General features: G+C 34.4%; 1 protein-coding gene across 2 annotated transcripts in view; it reads left to right on the forward strand.

Moving 5' to 3' along the window:
* The first annotated feature begins 410 nt into the window (after positions 1–410).
* LOC150094621 (14-3-3 protein zeta) overlaps positions 411–12,412 on the forward strand; it is an 82,012-nt gene continuing 70,010 nt past the window's right edge. For both annotated transcript variants that reach the window (XM_090411479.1, XM_090411478.1), the window contains exons 1-2: positions 411–545; positions 817–1,131. In XM_090411479.1, the coding sequence (XP_090267605.1) occupies positions 838–1,131 (294 nt within the window). In that variant the 5' untranslated portion in view covers positions 411–545; positions 817–837. The remainder of the gene's footprint in view (positions 546–816; positions 1,132–12,412) is intronic.

The following is a 12,412-nucleotide window of genomic DNA, read 5'->3' on the forward strand; positions in this document are numbered from 1 at the left end:
CTCAAATTAATTGATTTTGCTGAGATGATGAAGGATGATAGATATAAATAAATCATGTAACACCTTTTCATCTCCCAACGAGAGGAAGTAGAACTTTTTTCTTTTTTTTTTTTTTGAAAACGCTACATTAGATTTGAAAATACGATGCAGACGCGATTTTAGATCAGCTGGGATGTTCTCTATAAAAGCATCATCCCTTCTGAATTTCCGAAGCTTGTGAACGACGCCATGTTATGTGATTTAATATAACTATCCCAAATGGGTTGTAATTTTTAAAATATATTACAATAAGAAACCCTCTCCTTCATATTTTATCTGTTGCTTTTAAGTGTATTCTTAAAAAATATCTCTTTGGAGATATCACTGTTGGCATCGAAAAAAAAAATTATGCTTGGTATGATATAGTGAATATTTAAACCGCGTACTAGTGTCACTAAGCAACTAGTGACGTCATCCTCTCTCTTTCTAGTTTTGTGTCCCCGTATATAGGAAGAACCCGCTGCAACCGCATTACTCCTGCGTAGAGAAGAAACCTCCGCCCAACGGTAATTTTGTTTTTTTCAGTAATGGAGAGTTTTATTGTAACAAAATTTACATTTCCATTTACCTTTCTAGTTTAAACCAATCAGTTTATTATCACTGCATTACTTAATTATCAGTAATACTAGCCGATTACATCTGTATAGCTGATTCTTACACTTTCATCCGCCATCTTGGTGTACATATCTGGGCATCCGGCGTTGTCTGCTAATAGGCTTAAGCATAAAGTGGCCCCTACAGCAGAATTTAATTGTTGCTGTTTGCTTTTTTTTGCAGTTCATACACTTTTGAACTACAATGGATAAAGACGAATTGGTGCAGCGTGCTAAACTGGCTGAACAGGCAGAACGCTATGATGATATGGCAGCTGCAATGAAACAGGTAACAGAAACGGGCGTTGAATTAAGCAACGAAGAGAGAAACTTGCTATCTGTTGCCTATAAGAACGTTGTTGGAGCCCGTCGAAGTTCCTGGAGGGTTATTTCAAGTATAGAGCAAAAAACCGAGGGTAGCGAAAGGAAGCAGCAAATGGCCAAAGAATATCGGGAAAAGGTGGAAAAAGAATTACGTGAAATCTGTTATGATGTTTTGGTAAGTTTCTTGATTGAATATTTTGTAAGTATTGCTTATTAGAAAAAGTATTTGCATATGTAAGTATGTTCAAGCAGTCTTTTTATAAAAGTTACGCATGCATATTTATTTCCTCTGTTTAAGTTTATCATAAATTGCCGTATTTCAGGTGTTAATTTTGACAATGCAGGTGCCCTTTTAATAGTTTATCTTATTGGTTTACAGAAGGTGTGGGGGGGTATTTTTTGCATTGGTACTCATGCTGTCACTTGCAGTTGCATTAAGCGAACTTGAACTTGGAAAGTACTAAGGTGAAAAATTATCTGGCATAGTTCGGTGACCTTTGAAGTCAGTAGCGACCAGATTGTAACTAAGCTGTTGATTTGGAAGTCTTTTTTTTGCAAGAAATTAATGTACCAATGTTTGCTCATGTGTGATGTTTGATAACATGAAAATTAAATTATTAAACGTATTAACTGTTAAAAAATTAATGTAGTGAAATTTCAAAATTTTCTTGTGTGTTCTTTAAGGGAGAAGAAAAAGTTGACATCTGCGTATTATTTTATATTCTTTGTATAATTTCGTTGATAACATTTCAAATAACCAGTCCCTTTTAATTGACATTGTCATGTATAAGTATGTTCACTCACATAGCCAGTTATTTTTGTAATCATTATGGTCACATTTGCTATTAAAAATAGTTTTTAAATTCAGCTTCTGGCAGTGAAAAGCTTTTCCGTATGTGTTACATTTCGCTGTACCATAATGTTTCTCATGTTTCCCTCTCGACATGAGATATTTTGAATGTTTGCTGTTTCATTAGTGAAATAGATGAAATTGGTAGTACATACTTATCATGTATCTAACATACATGAGTACAATTTCTTCAGTCCTTATCTGATATCTGGTTATCATCTTTTGTCGCAGTAGGTTCTCATGTTTTGATTCCTTTTTAATACTAAAACTCCTTAGACGTTTACTTGTCTCTTTCTGTTAAACCTCAATGAAATCTTAACCAGGAATAGTGTGACCTATACATTCAGGTTTTGTTTAATGCATTTTATGTTAAGTGACCTTATGACTTGAACAAAGACTGTCAAGTGTCCAAAAGAAGAAGAAAAAAATCCTTAATTTAGCTTTATAAACATTTTAGTTTTTATAAACACAACTTTCTAGTAATATTTAAAGCATTTACCTTGACGTTTACAATTACATGAGGGTTTTGGTTAACTGGTTAACCCCTAGAATGACAGTTTTTTGCATTTTAATTTAAAGAAGAAGAAAAATAGCAATCTGCTGTTTATCTTACCCTTTTTAGTTATCAGAATGGTAAATTGCCTTCCTGGTATGGTCAGATAAATGATAGATTACTGCACTTTTTATTAGCCACAACTAAAGTTTTGCTTGACCTTGATCTTCATCCATCTTTATTAAAGTTTATTCATATGGTGGACCACTTATCTCATAATATGTGTGAAAAATCATCTTTTGATATAGAACACTTGAATTCTAAATATATGCTACTGATGTGTGACCAAAACAGTAGATGATATGAGCTTCATATCTGGATATTTCTACAGAACATTTCTATAACTACTTTTGTCGTTCTACACGCAAACTGTCTTGAATTCCACATGCCCAGTCACTTTCCAAGTTGTTCATGATAACTTCCTCTGTTTGGAAGCATTGCTTACCTTGGTTTTGGACAGGTTCTGTGCTATAATTATTATTATTTACGACATCTCCATGGAGGCTGGAGACTCGTTGGGGAGACTCAAGACCTTGCTATCATCGGATTTACTCTGAAACTTAAGGTAGCATCTGTTATGTGCTTTTTTTTTTTTTTATGATAATTATCTCCAGCAGTTAAAGAAATTATTTCATTTTCCCCAGTAACTTGTGCTGTGCCTGTAAGCTAATGACATATTTTCTTTTCTCCCATCCTACAGCAGCAACTAACTTTATATTTTGTCTTTTGGATTTTCTCATCCTAGATAGTTTCATATACATCATCTTTCCCAGCTGTTTTGCTCTCTTTAATAATATCCTTCTTCCAGTCATGTTTGCAATGCTCAACTTAAAATTAGAATATCCTTCACCGATGCTGAACATGTGATCCTTGTTTCACATACTTTCCTGCATTATTACAGTAATCCCTTGATTAACATTTATTGAATTTAATGCAGCTTATAAATTTTTACCAGGTTTCAATGAACACTGTCTAAAACTTAATGTGGTGTTGTCTGGCAAGAGTTGACTTTCTCCCAAATGACATGCATGAACTTAGTCTGCAGAATGAATGGCTTTGCACATTCTGCTGAAATCACGTCAGTTTGTGTTCCAGCTGTCATTGAGGGAACGTGATGGTTGTTTGGCTCCTCCCATTATACATACATTTTTTTAAAATAAAAACTTGATATTCCTCACTGAATATTGATAAAATAATAAAAATGAACAGTGTATACTAACAAGAAGTGACAGGAGATTACTTTGGAAGGAAAACTTAAAGTGAAAATAGATTTGGGAACAAAACAGATGAATATGATAAAAAAAAAATGTAAAGCTGCTTTACCTCAGTGTTTCCAGACCACTAAGAATAAACACATTGAAAGATGCTCCATTTTAAATCATTGTAATCTAGATCAAAGAGTGTAACTAAAAAAATTCCTTTTTAGTAATTTATCATTAAAAAAACAGCACTAAGCTATTTATTGCAATGAAAATGGTATTCGAGCAAGAACTGTGAAGAAATTTTAGTGTTGGTTATTTGATGGTTCATCTTAAATTGAAATAGGCCTTCGTAAAGTCAGAATGACATGTAAATCTGCAAGTACAAATAAAGAATGTAGCAAAATCTCTAGATATTTTTGAAAGAGGCAGAAGTGGCAGAAGGTTATAAATATTTTATGTCAAAAAGAGGATTCTAGAAATGCCTTCCAAATATTCTAGCTAAGAAAGATATTTACCTGGATATAATGTCAGAAAATTGATTTGCCACTTATTAGAAAATTATGCTGAATGGGATTTCAAATTGAAACTCGTGTTAGTGTGTTGTACATAGAATCCTAGCAGTTGGCACCATTCATTTGGCAATCAAATCATGGATGACCAGGTTCTTTTTGAAGGCTGGTGTATGAGCTATTTTTGTCTGTCAGTTAAATTATTGCAAGAATAATTTCATTTTTGAAACTATTGATTTTGGATAACATCCATGACCATCCCACTAGACAGTCACATTTTCATGTCACCATTATTACAGCCTGTGAACCAGTGAGCACTTGCATTTTTTAAGATCTCTATATTTGTACAAGCATTTAATAATCATGGATTGAAGTGACATCAGTGAGAGAGCAGTTCTGAAATATCTTTTGCCACATGATTTTGTCCCAAGAGCAAATAGATAATTTAATAACGTGAATTATTTAAATCATATTCAGAACTAGGAAATAGTCTTAAATTAGATGAACATGCACACGATGATACAGAGACAGGTTGAACTAACAAAAATGTGCAGGCGGAGGAGGGAATTATTAAGTTATCCCAAAAGTAATGTCATTTTTAGCATAAGTTTTGAAAGGATATTAAAGATAAATCACTAGCAAATTTAATCAAGTATATATTCTTCATTTGAATCAATAATGCTCCTCCAACGTTGTGAAAGCTTCATAATGCCATTTCTATAGAATTCAGGAGGTTTGGAGGAAGAAATTGTAGGCTCAATTTCAGTGCCTCTAATGTATAGTATTGTTTTTCATTAATGAAATGTTACAAACTTCGAAACAAGTGGTAATCTTGAAGGAGCAAGATCAGCCTTTCCCAGCCGAGTTCCTCAATCTTGGTACAGGTGATTCGAGGGTGTGCGTTATCATGGTGAAAAAAACCACCCTTTCGATTGACCGCTCTTTCTTCTTTTCTTTCGGTTTTTCGTTCAGTCGATTGAGTTGTTCATAGTATACCTTAGCTGTGACCGTTTTGGTTTTGTGGCAAGAGTTCAGTGTATAATACCAGCCATATCCCATTAAACACTTAACAAAACCTCCTTAGGGTGAAGGTTGTTTTGGTTGAGGTTTAGCTTGTTTCCCTGAATGAACCCACTGCCTTCAGCACTTAGCATTCTTGTAAAGTATCCACTTTTCAACACTGGTGCACTACTCAAAAACAGGGATTGAACCTCTCAAGAATGAAGAGCAGTGCAGATGTCGACACTCTTTGATTGTTATTCGTCAGTTTGTGAGGAACCCACTTGCCAAGCTTAGACGCTATTCTAAGTTCTTGCAAATGGCAATGGATGGTTGATGACAGTTAAGATCTTTTGCTAAATCTTCAACAGTTGCATTGGAATTTCTTGCAATAGTAGCTTCCAGCATATTATCGAGAGAGAGAGACAGGGCACCCAGAGTGAGGGGAGTCTTTCAAGCTATAGTCCCCCCCCCTTGTCAAAATTTTTGGAATCTGGCACTTTCACACATTCAAAACATTATTGCATCCACTTCTTGCACGTTTTTTATAGTGTTAGCAGCATTGTTGCTTTTTTTTAACTCGTAAAGCATGATGGTAATTTAAACAGTTAAAATTATTTAAAACATTATTTAAACAATAACTTATGTATGATGTTCTTGCAAGGTGAAATTCCTTAGAATGAGATCTCCCTCAGCTTAGCAATATTAATAAAGCTTTAAAAATTCATGTTTAGACCAGCTGAAACACTGTTTGAACAAATACAGTGTTAAAGAAGACAGTTTTTGGGATGACCTGATATAAAAGAACTTAATACATGTTTCTCACTCCGAAAGTGCTCAAGCAGCTTGTAGATACTGATCCTAATATAAAGAGGAGTATAAAACAATGTCTAAACTTAAGTATTTACTTTTTATCATCAAAGATACACAAAAAAAATAATAATAATAATAATCTTGTTGCAGTATTTGTTGTTTTGATTGCAATCATTCTTAGGTATTGCAGTCACATTATTAGCATACATTCTTAGTCCCCACAACTCATTTTTCATATAGAATATTTGCACAAATTTCATTTAATGTAATGTTTTCTATGTACGCATCAATTACATTGATAGAAGCATTGCCATATGTATTACAGTATCCCCTTTTGTTCCACAGTCATTCATATTTGAGATGCAAGAAAGTATTCTCACACTATCATCTCACAGGACCCTGCATACATGCCCACTTGCAGTGATTTGTTTCCCTGATTTTGCACATCCATCCTCTCTTGAACAGTCTGTAAACACTGACTGTCCATTCAAGTTCTTTCCCCCATGAAACTTGCACCAGATATCTAAAACTTTCCACTATTAATCCTAGACAACCATTAACTCATTGGCATCTTGACTGTTTTTGTTTCAGTGCATTCTTATCTTACTCTTGCAAGAGACTTGTCTTTTTGCTTGTTCCAGTAACTATTCAGTATTTTCTCATGTTCTATACTTTTACCTTTTTTTAATTGTTCATTCAAGACAAAATTAATTCTTTACAGTAAAACCATAGTTAAAGCTACCCTGTTCACTGCTATAGTGCTCTTTTGCAAACACTTGGTAAAATATTAATTCCCAGATTTCTCCCTGAATTCATTGCCTTCAAGCAATGATGCTAATGTACATAATTCCTCAAATTCTCCAGCTTTATGCACAAAATACACATGTTCAGTTATTAAATAATATGCACAGTGTTTGAATTGATTAAAAAATTTCTATTTTATGGGCCCATAATGTCTAGAAAAATGCAAAATCAATGATGCGAAGAAAATGCATTTTCCATGGATAATTACAAGGGTCAAGCATTTGAATCAGGTAAAATTCAGGTTGATAAAGCTGCTTATTTAAACATAGCAATGTCTGCTATATAAGAACAACTATACAAAATCAGATAATTAGCAGTAAAATAACCGGTTCTAGAAGACATGGAAAAAGGCCTTATATTTGGATGGATGATCAAACTGTTCTTAAGTCAAGTAGTAATGCTTATTGCTTTCTCCATTTCTTACACTTGAAAAAGACATAATTGAAATCAGAAATATTTACAGCTTCCAATTGCTGGTTTGACAGATATAAAAAGCATAGTAACCTACTAAGCATAGCATGGTGAAGTGGCAGCTTTGTTATAAGTTGGTCTATAATATGTTGAATAAAAAGTCATTGTCATCAATTTGTTGATATGTACCTTCAGAGCATGGTCAGGCTACTATTACAACACTATATGATTAACTTTACATTATTATTACTCTCCTATCAACAATTTTCCTCCAAATTAGTCTATTACTTGTCAGTACTGTAGTATTGTCATGTCTAACATTTCGTGTTTCTAAGGTATTTCTGAATGAATCGTTCCACCTAGGAAAGAGACCCAAGAGGGTCTCTTTCCTATATTCCTATTTTTATTATATTCTATTATATTATTATATTCCTATATATTCCTAGAGATGTCAGAGCTCCCCATTCTATTTAAGTGGCCATACCACATTATCACACATTCATGAATGCTAATAATGTTAAGTTCCTTTCTAAAATCATTTTTAATATGATTGTGCCATTGATGCCATTTAATTTTTACTCCTAATTTTCCTCAGATCCATAACCCAAAACTGGTTAGAACTTGTATGTTGCTAGTTTGGTGTTTTGGCTAATTTCTCTTTTATTCCATATAAATGTATTCAGCTGGCTCTTCACCATATCAGTTTTGCATAATCTGTTTTGTCTATTTCTAAATTTAATTTGCTGTGTTCACTAAAAACTGTCAAAAGAGCCAAAATATTTTGAACCTCATCGTATGCCTTTTTTTAAGATTTGCAAAACTTAAATACAGATCCTTGTCATATTTTCATGATTTCTCAACTGTTTGTCGTAAAGTAAAAATAGGATCTTGATAACCTCTATTTGGGCGATACCAGCTTGTTCACGTTTCTCTTCCACAATTTTTCTCAACCTCTTCTCAAGTATGCTTGCATAAATCTTGTAATTTCTCTAAGTGTTCAGATAATTCTGACATTTGATTTTATTCCTTTTTTTTTTTTTTAAATAGATAGGAACTATGAGCTCTATCTTCTGAAATTTGACCTTAAGTTATATAACCTTGTCAAAACAAGGCTCTCTATGAATTATGCAGAATTGCAGAACTTTCGTACCTCCATATTTAAACATATCTGATGGATATGTATTTCGCCTTTCTTTCCACATTTCAGGTTGATGGCTTTTTTGCCTCAAGTATCTATGTATTCTTGTTTGCATTTCTATTGAAAATTTTCTATTATTCTGTCATTGCTTTTTTTTTTTTTTTTTTTTTTAAATCTCAGCTCTGGAAAAGTCCCAAGAAAGTGGAAGGAGGACAAAATAATTCCTTTTGCATAAAGGAGAATAAGTCTGTGGTAACAAATTATAGTCCAATTAGTATCTCAGGAGTAAAGTGCTTGAAAAGTTGGTCAAAAAGAGAATTCAGGAATGGGTGGATAGGAATATGATACTCTTATAATAGTGAAAAATACTGCTGGATTTCGCAAAGGCATTTGACAGGATACCACATTTAACTGTTATGCAAACTGCAACAAATGGTGATGTATAGGAAACTGGTGGTAAGGATAAAAGGGTGGCCAATGGACAGATACCAAGAAGTAGTATATGGATGAGCAGAATCTAGGAGGAGGAAAGTGACTAGTGGTGTGCTGCAGAGCTCTGGCTTTGACCACTGCTGTTTAATTTGTACATAAATGATGATATAAGAAATTGAAGGGAGATATTCAGTTTGCTGATGATGCAAAGTAGGGTAAGGTAATAGCTAATCAAGGTGATGTAAAGAGCTTGCCAGATGATTTAAATAGGCTGATAGTATGGGCAGAACAAGTGTAAAAGGAAGAGTGTAAAGTTATACATTTGGGATATACAAAGATTATGAAGTGTATATCACATTTGAGGCAACTGTACCCCAGGGAATTGAAGACAAGGATTTGGGGTTAATAGTAGATTGAGCTGAAGTTTGGAGGGCATATTGCTAAAGTAGTAGCTAGGGTAACAGGATTAATTGTATTATTAAAGTACATACAAGCAGAGATAAGGTTTTCATTCCTCTTTATACACTGCTTGAAAAGAAGTCAATGGACACCATAGTTGTGAGAAACAAACAGTCATGGCACATACCTTAAGATATAGCACTTCTTTTTGCTGCAATGACTATAGCAATCCTATAGGACACACTTTCCACAATTGTATGATAGTGATCAATAGGAATTTTGGACCATTCTTCCTGTAGGCATGTAATATGGTCCTGAAATGTTGTGGGGCAGATGTCCCTTGACCTCACCTGATGCTCCAGTTCATCCCACAGATGTTCAACCCTACTGAACACTCACATTGCATATCATGGCATTGTGGAGGCCAGTCAAGTGTGGTAATATTCATGATCACAAACCTTGCAGTTACAGCAGCAGCTTTGACACTGCATTTTCTTGCTAAAAGAGACGATAGTCAGTTCTGTAGAAACATCACAAAGTTAAAACATTACATTGTCTAGAATGTTTAGATACCTCTCGCAGTTCAATGTTCGTGGCACCACAAACGGTCTAGGGCCAAACCATAAAAAACAGGACCATACCATCACATTGCCACCTTTTGCTTTTCTTAGTTAGGGTTACGCATTCTGGTAAGAGACATTCCCCAGGCATGCATCTGCCACACCTGTCCGTCTGCTTCCACATCCCGCTGTACACACTCTTTGCACCACCGAAGAACTGCGCTGCATGTCGGTTTGGATAATATGGTACTTCAACATTGCAGTCTTACCGTGGAAACCCATGTTGTGATATATGCTGTTCTGAATGTTTTATGCAGATTCATGTTCTAATCAATGCCAGGATCCCCACATTTAATGTGTTGGCTGATGAATGCCATTTTTTTACATATATTTTATAGCACCTTACGGTCACATTTGGTGAGTGGTGGGTTCACTGTGGGTAGCAGCACGTGCAGTTGACATCCTGCACTGCATGGCCCAATTTGTCAGCAAATTGTTGAACAAATAGGCTTACAACATGACATTCTATCACAATGCCTCTTTCAGACTCCATCAGTTCACTTCTTGCAGCTATTTCACCAGACACAGCTGCACTGACTTGGGAGCATCATATTTCTCCAATTTATACCAGTTACAAGTGACTCATTACATGCCAAAATGCACCTTGCCCATGTTGTTGTCTGTTGACTTTGTTCCAAGCAGTGTATAAAGCCTTGATACAACCACATCTGGAATACTGTATTCATGTCTGGTCGCTTAGTTTTTTTCGATGAGGAATTGGTGGAGAGGATCAGGAAGCAAATGACCAAGATGGTGAGCGATTTCTGAATTCTCATTATGAGGTAGGTTGAGGGTTCATGGATTGTAAACAGTTGGTTGATATGTTGTAAAGGGGGATATGCTAGAAATATTTAAATTACTCAAAGGCTTTTATAGGATTAACCTATAAATTTATTTATAGGTTAATCCTATAAAATATTTATAGGTTAATTTATCATTAATTGCTCCCAAATCAGTGCGGCTGTGTCTGGTGAAATAGCTGCAAGAAGTGAACTGATGGAGTCTTAAAGAGGTATTGTGATAGATTAACCTATAAATAAATTTATAGGTTAATGATTAATTAATGTTTTGGCACTTGGCTAGAGTGTGCAGAACAAGAGGTCATTCCTGGAAATTGTGTAAGAGTATGGTTAGCAAGGGTGTGAAGACTAGATTTTTCAATTGGTGAATGAATAGAATTGGCTGCCTGAGTCATTTGTGAGTGTTTTGTCTAATAAATGGTTTAGTAGAGGTATGTATTTAACGTACCTCTACTTATTAAATAATAAGTAGAGGTATGTTAGATAGTGTGTTAATAGTTTGAGTCTTAGGACTCCCTGCAATATAATAATTTAAGTCTTTTGAAGTAATTGCTCTAGCAACCTGGATATCCTTATCTTTGGTTTTTGTCACCTTTATCATCTTTCATTCTTTTTACACTACTCTTTCTTCCATTTAAGTTTTTTAAATAGTTTCCAAAACATTTTTGCCACCTACTGGATGTTTTTCTTTATTCTTGCCAAAATCTTCACGTGACCTATAAGAGGTTACAGAAAGGTCACAAGACCAATAGCAGATTAGTTCTGTGTGTGGACAAGAGAATAAGAATAAAGGTGGAATCAGTTTACATTTTGTTTGAATAGCTGAAGGTTGTATTCTTTTAGGAAGGCAGAGTGGATTTGGCTGCTCCAATGATCAGAAATAGATGAAAGAGGAAGTAGCAAGTTTGAGTTTCCAAGATGGACTGTAAATGGATATTGGAACATGGTGTTAGTAATGAGTGGTCCATATCCTGAACAGAAATGTAGATACAAAGCTAATAACATTATTATTAGTCTTGCTCTTTTCTCCAAACTTTCTTAAAAACATTCTTATATGCCCAGTGGAATTCATTTCTTAATATGCTGTTTAGATTTCCAGCAAGGATCACTTTTTTTCCCCTGTCAGCGGCATGCTATAACAACTTGCTAAAATTCCTCCACTTCTTCCTTAGAACCTCCTGTGAGACTAGGCACAAATAAGTTTTATGTTCATTTCCACATTTTGAAGTTTGCCCACATAAGTCTTTAAACTTCTTGATTTTGGAAAGCAGTTTCATCTTCGTGTTTAGTGTTAAATGCCATCGTCATTACTTCCTTTCCTTGATTGTTATGCCTAAATGTAACATCTTATATTTCTGATTTAGTAAGATCATACCTGTTTGTTTTCAGCATTTGAAATAATGCCAGATTTAATATCCACTTGATTTATATAATATCTTACGTTGATGGTTCCATATCAGCAATATAGTCAGAATTAGTTCCAGTAGTTGACTTTTTACTTTTGTCTTAGTTCCCCTGATGAAATAAAGAGGCCAATACTGTTCTCTTTGTGTTTATGTTTTCACTTTTCTGTATTTATATGAAGTTAAAATGATCACGTTTAGTGCTCTGAAATTTAAGAACATATCCTGATCATTAATCTGTGTCTTACCACCAAACTTTCAATTTTTAAGAACTAACAGCATTGCATAAATTTGTTCTTCACACAAGAATAAACTACTAAAAATAGATATAGTATAATATCTATAGAAAAATAGTATAGCTCTTGGTATGGTTCCAATGAACTCTGTCTAGCGTTGATGGCATGAGAAGCAAGGCCTGAACCATCAGATTCCAAAAGTCATATAATTTTGATTCTTGGATTCTAATAGCAGCAAAACTCCCGTCTGTTCAAATTAGCAAAGATGACAAGAACAGAATATTTGA

The sequence above is a fragment of the Typopeltis vanoorti genome, chromosome 21 (assembly GCF_054136105.1).
Source record: "Typopeltis vanoorti isolate ZY-2024b chromosome 21, IOZ_Tvanoo_1.0, whole genome shotgun sequence".
Lineage (NCBI taxonomy): Eukaryota > Metazoa > Arthropoda > Arachnida > Uropygi > Thelyphonidae > Typopeltis > Typopeltis vanoorti.